Source organism: Vidua macroura, chromosome 4 (genome assembly GCF_024509145.1).
Source record: "Vidua macroura isolate BioBank_ID:100142 chromosome 4, ASM2450914v1, whole genome shotgun sequence".
Lineage (NCBI taxonomy): Eukaryota > Metazoa > Chordata > Aves > Passeriformes > Viduidae > Vidua > Vidua macroura.
In genome coordinates this window covers 50491968-50508806 of record NC_071574.1, presented here as the reverse complement: position 1 = coordinate 50508806, position 16839 = coordinate 50491968, and the positions used below count along the sequence as shown (strand labels likewise).

At 40.3% G+C, this 16839-nt stretch overlaps 1 protein-coding gene across 3 annotated transcripts in view; it reads right to left on the bottom strand.

Annotated features, from left to right (window-relative positions):
• Nucleotides 1–16839, bottom strand: part of APBB2 (amyloid beta precursor protein binding family B member 2) — a 110784-nt gene that overhangs the window by 79459 nt on the left and 14486 nt on the right. For all 3 annotated transcript variants that reach the window (XM_053975351.1, XM_053975348.1, XM_053975349.1), the window contains exons 3-4: nt 12294–12362; nt 7565–8365 (exon numbers count right to left, since the gene is read on the bottom strand). In XM_053975351.1, coding sequence (XP_053831326.1) covers nt 7565–8365; nt 12294–12312 — 820 coding nt within the window. In that variant the 5' untranslated portion in view covers nt 12313–12362. The remainder of the gene's footprint in view (nt 1–7564; nt 8366–12293; nt 12363–16839) is intronic.

Here is a 16839-nt window from a genome sequence, read left to right as displayed (position 1 = left end):
TGATGTCTGAGTTGATAACTGATGCAGTGTTTAAACTGAGCTCTGCAGAATCTCAATTCAAAAGCAATTAAAACCAGAAAAAATGCATTTAGTTAAATTGTGTTATTGTTTAGGATGAAATAGTTTTGTTAAGGAACCGTTTCATTGAAGAGTTCTGAGAATAATTTTCAAGCTAAAGCCTCGAAATAGTCTTAATATGTAATAAATCAGTCCAGTGTATCAAATTATGTAGATCTAAAATAATCAACATAACGAATAGCAGTTAAAAAATGATCCCTATAACACACCACCACATAAAAATGGTTTAAAATGCCCCAGAGACACTATAAGCAGGAAGCAAAAATATATGCTTTATATTTAGAGTTCTCCTCTCCCTCTCTCCCCAATGATTTCTCATCACCAAAGTATCATGGACAAATTTACTTTGCAAGCCAAAGGACACACACTATGGGGTTTACAAAACCAGATCCAGACACTACAAGGAACCCACTTAATGTCATTATCTTGAGCTCTGTGGCATCCAGATATTGGACATTTACGGCCTAATCCTGAGTACCCAGGGGCTCTCAGAATGAAGCAATCGAGTCTTAACGGCAAATACAGGTGCTTTTATGGGATTGCTTAAAAAAGGCTTCATGCCCCTTAAGGCAGGGACCAGACATCCACTCTCAAGCGAGGACTGAGTTCAGAGCAAGGTCTCTGCAGCATGCCAGGTCACATCATACAACACCTCTTCTGGCCCATGGAGATGCTCAGTACTGCTCTGAATCTAACCCACCTTCTGATGCCACAGCAACAAACCCAAGCTGCCTGCAGCACCATCCAGTCCATGTCTTGGTGGTACATGCTATAGGAAATTTCTCTATGTGCAATGCCATAACTTTGAACAGCACCATTGTGACTCAAAGGACCCACAAGCCCACTTCAGCCAATCCTATGTTGCTAATTAAAGCTGAATTCAACTTCAATTAGCTAATGCTTGACTTATGTCAGAAGTCAGCACAGGCAGAACCAGTGCACTGAGAGACTGGGGTATAAAGGAGCCATTAACTTGGGGAGATGATAAGAAATACCTCCACATGCAAACATACCAGATCAGGAACTTGAGGAGGATTTAAGTCTGTGTCCCTCACTGTACAGACATCTCCTTCCACAGGGACCTGAACTAAGATCTGACTTTCTCTTAGCAGTACTTCAGTATTAAATAACTCAGAGCTCTCAATTTTTGTGTTCTTTAAGTTTTCAGAACTTCCGTGAAGTAACATCCCAGCACAAGCAAAATCCCCAATACTCATTTCTGCTGCCAAACTTAGTCCATCTGATTTACTGCCATTGCCTTTGTGCTAGTCTTGCTTGCCTAAGCTACTGTCTACAAACATCCCTGCTTGCTTCCAGCTCTCCTGCCATTGGTGCCAAGTCCTTATTTATCTCCACAGCTGCATATTATTTACTCTCCTTTTGCTTCCCCCTCCAATGCATCCCTCCTCCAGGTCATGTTCCCATCTTCCAGCCTATCCTCCCCACTTCACAACCCACATGTTCCCCCATCAGCTTTCTCCTCTGAGAGCAGCAGGGAGATCAGCTCACCACTGCTGGGCCTGACACTGGGATCACAGCAGGTGCTCACCGGAACAACCACAGGGGCCCAGGTTTTGCATTTCCACTCTGCAGAGCGCAAAGAGGCAGGAATATCTTCTGAGCAGGAAACTCCCCAAACTGTGCTGGCCATCCCCAGTTTGTACACCTGGTGAATCACTGCTACTCCAGCAACTGCAATGTCCTCCAAGAGCTACTGCAAAGACTAGAGAGTCACTCTGCTGAGTGGCTATACCATTCCTCCTACCACACCTCCTGCAGCTGATTTATAGGAGCCTAGAAGATAACAAGCAAGCACCCAGATAGGCTGCAAAGAGCTTCAGAGCACACAGACCCCACCTAGAAGAATCTAACCTTGTTCTCAGCTTGCCTTAACAAACAGGGGCCTGCACATACAGTGTCCTCCCAAAGGTAATACTGTTTCTTCCTTCCCTTCCCCACAGATATCTATACCCATTTCAAAGCATCAATCAGGTAGATTGAAGTTTGGCCTGACTTCTATGCAGCATTCAGAAGTGCTGAGGCAGAGGTTTACTGGATTGATTTCGGCCATAATTTTTTATTACTTGAACAGCTTTATGAACTGGAAAGTTTTTTTTTTTAAGGAGAGGTGGTTAGTCTGGTATCAGCTTATTGTGGCTTTTCTTCTGTGCAACTTCCTGCATTATCATCCCTCTGAAGTCAGGATCCCCATTACCTTCTCTGTTTTCTCTTCTGTGATTTGTTTTTCCCTTCCTCTTTTTTTGGTCCCGTGTCTGACCAGGACCTATCCTAGGCACAGAAGGATATTCAGCAAGATGCACTTAATCTCAGAGAGGATGTGCAGCATCCAGAACTACACACTTCTATCCCTAAACTTCAGAAGTTTGGAAAGTTTCCAAAAACAGTTTGATGAAGTTAAGTACCTGACATGGTTAAGTTATTTACCACTTCTGAAACTTGAGTCTGCCCTATAGAAGCTCAGAACAGTTTTCCACTTTGCTACAGCACACAAAAAGCATGTCCTAATATCTCTTAACATTACACATTGATGTAAAGTGCATTGTGGAGTTAAGGGAAATGAGCAGTGCTCTGGGCATCTTGCGAACCATTCAGGCAGTACCATGACGCTGGTATTTACTTCCCTGTGTTGTCTTGGCACCACCTCTACTCCCCATTGCCACCTTTTGCTTTCCCATGCAAGTATTCCACATGTTCCAGGCACAGGCCCTGCAGGCATATGTTTATCCCCCAACTACACATTTTACTGAACAGAAAAATATTCATTTTTAACACTCTCAAAATCATAGTACTGCACTTATACAAAGCAGCACTATGATATTTTCTGGATTAGGTATTATGTGCTTTACTAAGGTAGCGTGGGAAGTGTCCCTGAAAAGACAAACACCAAACAAGAAATTAAATATCAAGGGCAAAACAACCCAGTTATTAGAGTCCCATCAAGTGGTCAGAAGTTCAGCTGGAGTAAGGTCAAAATCAATGAAGCTGTGTCAGTTAGGACTGGGCCACATTTAACACTACTTGTAGCCAAAGGACTAAGCTAGCCACAGCAATGCTTTAGTAGTCAAAGCACAGCCACCACAAGGCAACTGTCTTCAAACTCAATCTCCCCCAGCCCCAGGGCACCCAGGGAGAGATGCCACACTAGGAGAGAACTGTTTTTACAAAGAATATGACAAACCATCCTAGACCCTTTGGGAACAATATAGCAGAGATTAAACATTAACCATATGTTTAAAACAAAGGCACAGTCAATGAACGAATTTCATTTCTGCACTACAGGGTAGGTGTTTCAAACTATTCAGCTGGTTAATTCATCTGTGAGTGTTACCTAATGTGCATCCTGCTCAACCTGTGATTGTTTCTCCAAATGCAAGTCCTAGCTCTTGCCTCTTCTCTGCTGCCTGTCTTGGACACCACCAGACATCTCAAGGGACACCAGGTGGGCAGTTGAACCAAGCTTACTCTAGGGAGGAAATTTAATGGCTCTGATGAACTGAAAAATCATTATCTTTTTGCCAAACAGTTAAGTATAAAACTGTAACTGTAACCATACAACACATTCTGGAAAACCTCTTCTGTAGTCCCAAATTTTGGTAATTGCAAACAGAATTTTGAAGAGGATGTTAATCACTGCTATATAAAGCATCTATTCTCCCATTCTGGAATTTAAGCACATTCATTCACTTTTACATACCCATTTTTGTTATCTACCTCAAATCAAAAGGCTGCTGATTATTACTTTTAATTGTGCAATCTTTAGATTTCAACTCAGAGCACTCAAACATCCAAGATAAGGATTTAGGTAGCTCCACTGAGAAGCACAGAATAAAACCAACCTGACTGCCTAAACACAGCAAGCAGCCTCCCTGTGCAACTGATGGTGGCAATGTGTACTTCAGAGGTTCATCCTTCAAGTTCAATTTACTATCAAGTTAAATTTATTTTATAGCCTTCTACTACTAGACCCTGATACTGTGAACATTGTATAACCATGGCTGCCCTTGAAGTTTTATTTCTTCTAAACTGACCCTAAAATCTTCTTATAGGGATGGCTAAATAGAGACAAACATGCAGTTAGTAACTTCACATGCAGAATGTTACCTGCACACACACTGGGGATATAGAGCAATAGTCACCTATCTTTTTTACATAAGCAGTCAGCAAACAGTCAAGCCTGAGACTATAAAACATGCACTGTTCTTGAGAGATGGTTATCGGTAACATGCAGGATTTTAAAAAATACAACAGCTCAATATTAAAAGCTGCCAGTCTTTAGGATGCACAGCAGGTGTGAACCAGAGACTCTTATTCCCAAAAATCTGAAAATTGGGTGTTTACTTAGAGCCCTATAACTGTATAGGCAGTTCTCTGTCTTGTTTTATAGGACTTGTGTTAATCCACAAGGTAACTGAATGTATTTTTAGCACATAAATCTTTTTCCCTACTCAGGAACACAGAAAACATGTTCTGAGCAAGTAACAGACTTATTGTCTGTATCAGATAGGTACTGCAAATGAAGAATCGTGCATTTAAGGGGACATCAATTTTAATCTGGTCAAAGATGCCAGTTAATATCAGAGGCAGAATTGACCATGCTGTAAGTCTTTCTGACAAGCTCATGATTTACTGTAATTTTTATTGTATTAGGAGGGCCATTCTGCCCAGCCATGCTGTTATTTCAGAACACTGGGCTCTCTTTGCAAAAGCACCACTCCTGATCCCCAAGGGCCACTCTCCCAGCTGCCCTTTCTGCACAAGATTGAACTTGTTTATTTGTAACCAGCTGTTAAACTGCCCTCTGCTATCTGCTCAGAGACCAGCAGCAGACAGGCATTGGTATATTGCAGTTGCACACAGCAGCAGCGCTCCTGAAAAAGGACAATTGTGGTTTTAATACCCCTTTGACTTCAAGTAGGGAGAAATGAGGCACCATGTGACCCAAAGGCTGAGAGACCAGGGAGCCAGAGGAGGCTGCTGCCCCTGCACATCCTCCCACAACCCCAAAGAGGGCAAGAAGGGCAGCTGGCATAGAGCAAGAAACGTCTGGGGCTCTCTAGCACCATGTGTCCCACATCTCATCACTTGCCTAATTATGGGGCTATTCCTGGTTCTAGAAGGAGGGGGTTTTATTTAAATTAAAACAGAAAGCAAAAGCAAATTCCAATTTTCTTGTTTGTTTGGAGACAAAGAGAATTCTTTTTATTTCTTGAAGAATCCCCATTTCTAATTCATTAGAGATTATTACACAGAGCAGTTTACTTTACTATGCCTTTACTATGGCGGAATAACTTTCCACTGAAATTGTTTTTCAGGTGATACAAAGTTTAAGAAATGTGCCTGCCTTCTTCTTAACAAAAAGCCATCAAAAAAAAAAAGCAAGTGACAAACAGAAAACATCACTCTCATTCTCTCCTAGGTTTGAGCTCTGGGGCATGTGCTTTGCTGCGGCTTGCACCACATAGATTCATACAATGAAAACATACAAATTTATCCAGGTGAAACTGATGAATACACAGAGAGAGAGAAGGAATAGGTAGATGGTGTAATAACACAAGATGTGTTTCCTTTGAAAGCCAGACTAAGGAAAGTTTCTTGAGAGAGAAGGAGGAAGCACTCCCCATGATGTGAATCCAGTTCTGGTCCATTTGCAGTATTAAAAGCACCTGGAGCTGGTGTATGGTTTTTCATAAGACTCTCCAAATGACAGAGGATTCAGCTGCATAGATACAGCAGGTCCCAGGGGAGATGCAGTGCCTGAGGCCAAGGGAGGCAGGTTTCCTTGTTGGGGGACTGCCTGCAGTGCTGGGTGTCAATCAGCTCTGGTGGCAAGTCACTGCCTGTCTCTAGGAAGGCTGCCTGAAAACCCATTAGGGCTTGGCATGTGCTAAGATCTCGATGACATCCCACTGCTTTGCTGACTATAGGTTTTTCTGCTTCTAAAATCACCGCAGACTCTTTTTTTTTTTTTTTTTTTTTAAGTACTAAATCTCAGAAAGAAGGTTAGATAGCTGAAAGCGCTAATAAAATTATCTGAAAGTTGAGGTCTATGTAGTTCTTGTCAAGATGCACATACATTTCGCTGGAGAAGAAGAGTTTCCTCAAAACATATTTCTTATACTGTACTGTGCTTGTGGTGTTCAGTGCCCATTATAAATGGATTCTATCATATCTGTTTCTCAGCATTAACATGTGTTTAAATAAGTCAGTTGTTTTGTATTTTTAAATAGAGTTGTATTTATTTTTTACTTCATCATTCAGAGAGAAGGTCAAGGCTCTTGAAAACACCTTTTTATTAGACCACATGTAGCAGTATCCTGCCCTAAGCAGACTTCATGAGGATTTTATCTAAATAAGGATGCATTCTGAGTGCAATCAATTAAGAATAAAGTTTTCAGGGTTTTTGAATTACACAACTCCAAAAGAAAAGACGTGAATACAAAACAACAAAAATACCTCACAAAACAACATTCAGATTTCCAGGATTTGAATAATGAAATACTGTTAAGAGTGGGAAGAACAAGACAAAACAATGCAGAAACCCTAAAAGAAGCATATTGTTATTTTCAACAGTGTCTTCTCAGGAAAACCATATTTCTATAATATTTCTGCATAAACTGAAATGCCAAATACAATCTCTGGACTGAACATTAGTAATTCCCTAGGTATCTGCTGACTACATTCTTTTATGGATTAACTGTTCTCAGTACTGGGGGATTTCTTCACTTCCCACAAGACATATGACTAGAACATTACTGCATATTTTTTTCCCCTAGATAAATGCCTTCCTTTCTTTGGGCCCTAACTACTGGAGCACAAGTGCAAGGGTTGGGGAGCACTGAGCTGTGATGACCCTATACAACGCTCTCTTCCTACCCTAGATGCAGTGGCAGTGAAGAGCCCTGTCCATGCCCAAAACCACAGACCCCCAGGACAGAAACCACCAGGACTCACTGAACAGCTCCTCAGCTGGAAGGGCTTCTCGTTACCCATGTTGGCACATAGGGAGGGAGCATCATCAAATGCACACTTACAAAGTTGTGCATTACAAAAGTTAAAATCTTCACCGAACCTAAAAATCATCATTTGGAAAAGCTTTTTTGTTGTGTGTAGGTAGCTATCAGTAGTTCAGCATTTCCCAGTAACCATGTTCTTCTCACAACATGCACCCACTGCTTATTGAAAAGCAATTACTTACAAAGTAGCAAGAGGTGCAGTCAGCATATTTCTAGGACCCTGTACAGACCATCTGCTGGTGCCTTTCTTAAAACTGCTACAATTGACCAGGAAGCTTCCAAGTATTCCCTAACAGACAAGCAGCTGTGTGCAATGCCACTGCTTGCATTTTGATACAATCCACTTCCCCACTGAAACTGCTAAACCACCTCTCTCCTTCCTGGCACCAGCTGAGAAAAGCTAAGCAATCCCTTTTTAAAACAGTGGCTGTGAGGAGCCTTTGCTTGTGTACCTGTTTCATCAGGCGAGCTCGGCGAGGCGCTGTCCTGGGACAGGGTAGTCCAGCTGGAGTCCTCATCACTTGGGGCCAGGTTTTGAATCCTGTGGAGGGCACAGTCTGTTTTAGCCCCAGTTTTTGGGTGATCCTTCTTTGTCTCAGGGCTTGATGACACTGTGGCAACCTGGCCATCCTCTGGGCTTGGCATCTTGTTCTGTTTCTGGGGCAGGACTTCCCCATTGACAATAATGGTAGAAGCCTGGCTGTTGCTTTGTGCAGACTTATCTTCCATCCCAACAAAACCCTGCTCTAGATCTCGAGCTGATGTCTCTAGATCCGCATAGTAATTCAGGAAGCTCTTGGTCCTTCTTGGCTGTGAGGGTAATATTTCACAGCCAGAGGAATCCTGCGGGATCGGCTCATTGCTTTCAAACTTCTCAGAAGTCACATTTACGCCTGCAGTGGTACCGAGGTTTTTGTTGGGATCCTGCTGTCCCTGCTCAGCAGCTTTCCTGAGCTGATTTTCTCCATTCTTCACCAGCTTTATATTGGCAGAGCCATTGCCCAGAAGGGGCTGAACGGCTGGATCGGAAAGACCCATGGCTGTCTGAATGTTAGTCAGCGCGTACTTTTTCCTGCATTTCGGAGGAGTGCTGTTCTTGGCCTCTGTGTGCCTGATTTCTGCATTCAGGAGCTCGTTGTGGGAGGAGCGCAGGTTCAGGGTGTTGGGCGGGGTGGCGGGGCTGTTGCGGTTCACAGCGTCCGTCGTGCTGCCGCTTGCCATAAACACTGCCAGCGCGTCCACGCCGGAATCGACTGAAAAGCAAAAGGAACACTTGTGAAACACATTCATTGCATACACTCTTCTGCTAGGGCTTCTGGTGAAGGCATGTAGCACTTTAGGTAATTGTTTTACAGGAGGAAAATTACCACAACCTAGGTGGGTAAGAGAAGAGACAAAAGCTTATCTTATTAAATAAGGAAGAACAGAGGCAGAAAAAAATTACAGAGAGATCATCAGGACCACAAAGATGAGAAGAAGCAGAAAGCTTGACCCTATACAAGACAATTTTAGGGCAGATTTTTCATTTCTGAATGTGTTGCAGGCAGGCTCTGGGACAGCAGGGGTGCCCTTTGCAAATGCCTGGGACTCTCACTATCTTACCATAACTCTTTCAGTATTTCACCTCTGTCTCAGATGAGGAGAGAAACAAGTCCTCAAGTGCTCATCACTAGGAAGCAGAAATTTGAACTATTTCTAAGCAGACTGCAGACAGATGCTGCTTCTTTTTCATCTTTGGGTAGTGCTGTTACTGGTAAACCTGACTGGCTGGTCAGTTGTTGACTCCTAACACTTGCATTTTCTCTTTTTTTCTTTCCCCTCCCTCCCCTGCCACCTTCCTTTATTTTTTTTTTTTTTTTAGGGAAGGGAAGTAGAGGGTCAGGGAGTACAAGTAGAAGATTATTTCACAAAGGTATATTTGATTTTCAGGGGCAGGGAAAAAAATCCCTTGACAAAATACCCTGCTGGAATTCAATCAACTTCAAACAAAGGGCTGGCTCCAGGGATGGTTTACTATTTCTATAGCTCACAAAGTTCAAGCTTAAGGATAAAACATACATCCTAGGGCAGAGTAAACATACTACACTGTTAAATCCTTTTGTCTGCTTGTAATCAAGTTTCTGATTTTTCTTAGCCATGGGCACAGCTCATATTTTGAAAAAATATTAAGTTTATTGAGGGAACAGATTTTTAGACTATTAAAAATTATCAAATTATAGCTCTTTAAAAAAACTCTTTAAAAAAACCCTGTAATTTGTTCCTGTACTGTCTATTTATGCCTTCCACTAATCTGCACAAGTACTACATGAACACCTCAATTTACTGTAGCAGTCACAGTTGTTTGATATCTGGCAACTAAATTAGAGGCCAATTAATAAATCACTCCCATCTGCCACAACATGAAACACCTTTTCTGTTGTTCCTAATTTTCAGTTATCATTGACTGCTTATGTTGCACATAAAAAGGTATCAGGGGCTTATCCAGGAATGAAAAGCTGTAATTTGAGCTAGCTGATGACAGATCATTCCAGTTGAGCTGTGCTGCATCTTTGGCTATTTTATATATGACAGAACTGACTGCTATACAGATTTACAAGAGATTAAATATATGGGTTTTAAAAGAACTCTGTTTATGTAGTTCTTTTAAAAGAACTACATAAACAGAGTGAAAAGGAGCACTTCACATTGTTACCTAAATGCAGGCACAGTTGCCCTCCTCTTTGATATGCTGTCAAAGCTGCTCACTTGCAAACATCATTCTGGTTCATTTGAAACTAAGCAGATCAAGTAATAATACCCTTTGTTCCCTGAATCACCCACCCAGCTGTTGAAGAACAATTTCTAAAACTTGTTAAAAACAGAATTTAAAATACATTTTACAATTTTTCATGTTTACCAATTTCTCAAGCCCTGGTCAGTCAGTCTAAAACTCTGCAAATTCTTTATAAGACAGATCACTCCATGGACATGCCATGCCATCATCTTAGGTAATGGCTAACAAATATCCTGAAAAAAACTTCAGCCACAAGAGACTTTAAAACACAACTATTACAAAATTTAAAGGAACTTTATAAATTACTTCTCAGATAAACATGTCATAGACACACGCAGAGCTCTCTGGATCTTGTTCAAAACCAATGAGGTCTAATGTAAGCAAGGTTGCATCCGATCAGATGTTACCAAAATGTTTACATGAAACAGCTTCTACATATCAACTGGCTGCTTTGTACTCTTTTCTGAATCACTCAAAATCTGACAACATGAAAGTCACATAAAAAAGCAAAGTAATAGGGCAGGATAACTCCCCCCCACCCCACTGCCTGACCTTTAGAATTTGTGCAATTACATGGTATCTAGGGATTCGCTAGATTACATTTTACTTCATGCTTCAGCAAATTAAAACAAACATTTATGTTTTTCACCAAAAAATACAATTACCACAATATGGAACAAGACTGAAATTTATTCTTCTCCTTTGCTACAAATGAGCTACTTCATGCAATATTTGCCACTATTTTTGCCACTGAATAAATTTATTAAAAAATAATCTTCCCAGATAAAGTTTATGTGTTTACTTGGCAGCTTATCTTTAACTTGTCCCCTGCTGTTATTGTTTCATTGCTCAGAAATATTGTTAAGAATAAGACCTTGGAAGCATTGCAACAAGATATATTACATTTCACTAATCTGCTTGATAAAGGCTCTCCATTAATTGGATGAACACTGGCACATTGTTCAATTCCTGAGCCAAGGAGTCTTTGCGGCCCACAAAGTGTCGGTGACATGGGTGTTAAGTTGGGCTGGTGTATGACCACGAACAGAAAAATGTCAAAACAAACCTTTCACTAGACACCATCTCCCCTCCTGACCCCATCTCAGGCGATCTGTTGATCAAACCATCATGATCAAATGATCAATGAGCAGGCACTCTGTTTCTGCACTCCCAGCACATGGCCAGCTTCCCTCTGCTCTTGGAAGCAGGCAGATATGAGAAAAAGGGAGGAAAAAAAAAAAAAGAGAAAAGAAGGAAAAAAGAGAAGAAGAAGATGGACAGATCTTCCATCTCAAGGGCAGAAGTTGCTGTGAGACTGGGGCTAACTAAAGCATCAGAAAAATTGAAATGCAAGCAAGTGCCTAAGAGCACTGAAGAAAGATTGTGCAGTAGAACAGCGTAAGGAAGAAGAGCAATAGCCTGTCCCTCCTCCTTTATACAGGACACAATGATGCTTGAAACACAACACTTGTCCCAGAGGAAGCACATGCCAACTTTGTAATTAAAAATTTCAATAAAATGCAGGAACCCTAGATTCCTGCATCCAGGGCTGCCACAGGCAGACTCCATCCCCCTCTCAGACAGCTCCTTGTGCTGCCTGGCCACCAGCAAGGACCATGCTACTGGCACAGGGCACCATATCTTCAATTTCTCTACCTTCTGCTGAAAAGCAAATGGACAACTAGACCAGGAATCACTGAGTTGACACATATATCTCAGTTTAAGTGGGGGAACACTGCTAAGTTGTGAGTAAAAGTAGGGTATTACACTAAAAAAAATTCTACTTTGGTGAAAAGCTAACAACAATTAGAACATTATCATTACTGGGAATAATAATATGGTTAAATTGTTGATTCTTCAAGACAGCACTTAACTCGGTAGAAGATCTGTCACAGCAATTCATTAAGGGTTTCAACTTGCTTACTTTTTAAAAGAACTCCCAGCCTCAATTGTAGACTATTAACATTCTTACAGATACAAATGAAAATACTTTTACCACTATAATGTGTTTAACAGAGAGTAGTGCCAACTCTCTAAGGATCATAATAATACAAATAATGCTATCACTTGAATGGCTTTTATCGATGTTTTTCAATCTTGTCATGTAACTTTCAGAGCTAGAAGAAAGAGAGAGAAAATGTCATTGCAAACAAAGAATAGTGCATGACCAATTTGTCTTTGCCATCTAATGACTTTTTTGCATCGTATTATCTACAGGAAGTTTTTAAAAAGTTCAATAGAGAGTTTCTTCAAAAAGGCACAGTTAAAAAAAAAGAAATGAAGTGTTTTCTCTTTTTCATGTGTAAGTGCAAAATGAAAGTGAAATATGGATCTGGAAAGAAGAAGAAGAAAAATAAGAGGAAAATTTCACATATTTGCATAGCAGAATCTTTTAAAGGGCATCTGACCTGGAAGTACTTCTGACATGGCTCGCGGGGCGTCAGCAATGCATCAGGAAATAGATTATAATTTGAAATCTGAAAAGAGGGACCATTTAAGAATTAAAACCAAAGAAAAACACAAAAGAAAAATACCACATTTTAGAAGCTCCAGAGAGATGTTAAGCATTCTAAATAAAGCTCACAGCATAACAGTGAGGATCTTCTGAGTTTTTAATGATATTTGACAGTCAGTAAAGTATAGGAGAGGCTAGTCTGCAACAACACGAACATGTAATTAAAAATAACTATTATATTTTTGTAAATGTACAGCTTTACTAGGAGCACAAATTCAAAAATATTCTTCAGTTTTAGTCAACATACTGTAGCAAAAACTTAATTACACTGGAAAATATGAGGTTTTTCCAATTACAGCTTACTCAGGAAACCACCACAGCATTGTAAAAGAAAACACATCAGTAAGGCAGGTTCACAAGAAAATTTGCAGAATGAGATCTAGCATATGAAACTAAGAAGCACAGGGTTGATCTCACAAGGGGGAATCATAAAAAGAAAATTAGGCAGTAAATTCCAGTATTGGACCCTTTCCTGGCCATATTCTCATAAATAAACCATTTTGCCCTAAAGTCTCTGATTTGGATATGAATGGCACACACAGTGAGAGACAAGGTACTCATGAAAATTTTTGCCACTGCATCTAGGAAACATAGGAAAAAAATAATATAAATCTTTCCAAAAAGCAGATTTCCCTAATGGAAGGATATCTCTTGAGCACAAAACATTTAATGACATCTTCATGCCACAGGGCTACAGCCACAAATCTTATACACCTGGGCTTTAGTTTAAGTCTAAGCAGCGGCAGGGAACACCTTCCTTCTACAATGATTGTAGCTCAACACCAGTTAACTCCCTTCACTTCAAAGGGTGAATTCTATGACCAGCTAAATGGTAATAGTTAAACAGTTGTCATCCAAAAGCATCTTAATAAACTCCAGATTTATATTATTAGCTGAAATCAGAATCCAGACTAGAAGCTTTCTTGGTATCAAATGTCACCTGATTCTTCTTACCTAGCTATCTACACAAATTCCAGGCAACACCTAACACTTTGAGAATGGAAAAGGAAAGAAGACATTCAAATGCAGTGCTGTGGTAGATCAGAGACTACAGCCAATGATCTTCTTCTTGCTGCTCCCTCTGGCAATGACATTTTAGCTGGACTGAGCTTGGAAGCTGGAAAGAGAAAGCTCAGGAAAGCCAAGAAAGTGAATTACGAAGGGTGGGCAGAGCAGTTTGGGGAATGCAAGAGCAAGAAAGGAGCAAGGCTGCCAGCACCTTACACATGGTACTCTCAAATCTATCTGCAGATGAGACCACACAAATCTCTGAGTTGCTGAGGGTGGGAAGGACCTCTCCAGATCATCAAATACAACACTCCTGCCCAAGCAGGTAATCACTGCTGCCCTCTCTACTCCACCCTGGATCTGTCCTCACATCAGAATAAAATCCCCACTTCAACCTGATTGCTAAATGCAGCTTCTCCCATTTCCAGCTATTTCCTGCTTCACCTAGTCCCACTGAAATCACCATCTGGTCACCAGCTTTCTGTCCTGGCTCCTCCATCCCCAAGAGGCACCCTGCCAGTCCCTGCTGCCACAAGAATGACATTTCTCTTTTTAGAGCTAATCTTGCTGCCAATGAACTGCAACAGCCTAGCAGCAGTGCTGTTTCTGTTCTAGTGATGCTCTTATTCATGAGAATCATAAAGCTGATCTGTCTTTATGTGGCATAATTGAGGAAAACAAACTTCAGATCCTCAATGAGTTGTAGCACTCAAGTTGAATATGCCTTCTCATTTACCAATTTTATCCTTCCCCCTTCCCACAAAGCCAGTCAAACTCCTCATCCAGAAAAAATTCCAAGACAAGATGCTTCTCAGAGTCAGATTCTAACAGATACAAAGAAAAAAGGAAAATAAAAAATATTAATGACAAAAAGAAACCAGCTAAATCCATCGTTCCTGTATGGTTTTTTAATTAAGATAGATACATCTAAATAATCAGTGTATATTTGACTACCTGACTGAAACTTTATATAGCAGAGAACATGGGTCATCTTGTGCTACTACAGTACTCTTAAATCAAGTAACCACTTTAGAAAATAAAGAGCAATTCTTTCATTTATATAAGGTATTGCCATGACATGCCATAAAGACTAATCCTGCATATAATGAGGGAAAAAAACCAAGATGGCATGCTAAGTCTTTTCCAAATTCAATTTTCTCCCGTTAATTAGATTTCTCCCCACGTGTAGAATGGAACAGTTTGGTAGGCAAAACCAGTGTTGTCACAGCAAGAAGATGGAGTGTCTTTTATCTGCTGGCTACTTGTGATCACAGATAACAAGACCTGTCATTAGATCTATACCTTCACAGCAACATTGGCTAAGTGAATGGCTGTAATTTTTTCTAATCCTGTTGTTTAAATTAAACTGCTGAGCCCTAACATTCTGCTTTTTTAATTGCCATATCAATTACTCAATCTGTACAATAAGGATCGTGCCTTGGACTTATTTGCTAATTTACAAATATCCCTGCTTTTAATCTAAGTGCTAATACAGGGCACAAACATAAACATCACTCTCCTTAAACAGAAACACAAACTCAGTTATTGTAACCTGAATTTCTGCAATTGAGACGACCAATAAGGCAAGAAGGACTTCTGTATTCTGCAGCTTTAATCTCAAGTGCCATCCAAAAATAACTCTCACCAAGCCTGAAGGTAAACAGTGTGTAATCAAAGCTGATGAGAAATACCAAAACAAAAGCAAAATGTCATATGAAACAAAGTTAGGATAAGCTGTCTCTGTGAAAAAACATAACCAAAATGTTTTGTAGGACAGGCAGCCTACCCATATGTTTGATGGAGCATTAGAAAGGAATCAAGGGCTACAGATTTTGCACATAAAATTACTTTGACTGATTCAGACTGATTTCAAACCAGGGATTTTTCAGCTCCGCATAAATTTAACTTTGATCAGTTCCTAAATCAGGAAACAGAGCCACTCAAAAGATGATCTATTCCTTAGCAGGCTTAAGGAAACCCACAAGGTCCAGGACCAGCTTTCCAGCTGTCTGAAAGAGCACTGGACCAATCCCAAGCTCTTTGATCAGGTGACACAGGCACCAAAAGCAGGAAGGACATAAAGCACAGGTCACAGTACTAGTTAGAGAAGTAGGTAGAATGTTAACTGAGACCCTGTCAGGTGGAATGGTTAAGGTTCCAGCACAGATGCTGTGCTGGGGAAAAAAAAATTAAACAGATTATTATCAGAAACCACCTCCCACACACCTTGTCTATGGCCCTGCTATTTGCAGCTTGCAAACACTCCCTGTTCCCACAAAGCCCAGAAACAAGGCTGCATACCGCTGAGCACAATCTGCTTCTCCAAGAACAAATAACTGCATGCACATAAAGACATTTCAGTTTCCCTTTTTAAACCAATTTATTTTAAACTTCTCATGGCCTAGCATCATGATTTCACCTGCCACAACTTCATTTACCCTCTGAAGCACATATTAAAAATTTATGGCTAGTTATACATTAAACTTTTATCATACAAGGTTATCCAGAAATGTTTTTATCCTCAAATTACCTAGACTGGTAGCAATAGTTTTGACCCACCTATTTTTATTGCCTCACAGTTGAGATCTTAGAAAGCATTTGAAAGAGCATTCTACAGCAAAAGTTGTTTTCTCTTTACTGTGAAGTTGTACTTAGTATCAAATTAGGCTCTAGAGATGAAAATTTGAATATTAAAAAAATGGAAAATAATCCTTCAGTTGACTCTCTACAAATCTATATGGAAATAAAGAATACAAGTATGTTTCTATCAAAAGTATCCATAGAAAGAACACATCTAATTTCATTAATTCCTAAGTGTTTGCAAATAATTTCAAATTGCTAACAGTATGTTAGTAACCAGTAAGTTAGTAACCAGTTAGTTACACCAATGAATAAAAATAAAAAGCCCAAGACTCAGACACAGAAAAGAACATGAGAATGCCAGCTTTTGCACAATGAGACTATCAGGGCTCTCAAGAAAAGCAAATTAGGATTTTGCATGCTGAAAAGATTGTTTGTGTTCCATGTACATTAAAAACATTCTGTATCTCACCTAGGTAAGGTTAGTATATATGTACACTTTTAACTACATCTGCTAAATTGCCTGAAAATTGGATTCGTGTCCTACCCACCCCACATATTCCTTGCCTCCAGTAAAGGAACAGAGCTCAGGTACATCAAACCAAAAAAGGTCTCTACATTTCCAGTCTGTTTTTTTCATCAAAGATTGAACTAAAATAAGGCTCATTACACAAAACATCTCAGCAAGGTTGAAAATTCCCTGCAAAGCTACGTGTTGTCTTCAACCAAACCTCAATGGGACAAATATTTCTAAATATACAACAGTTTATAAACCAAGTGGTGCAGTACTGCTTAAGCTGACAGAATGCCAAGGGATGACTGAAAGAGCCATACCCAACAGCAACTCTCCC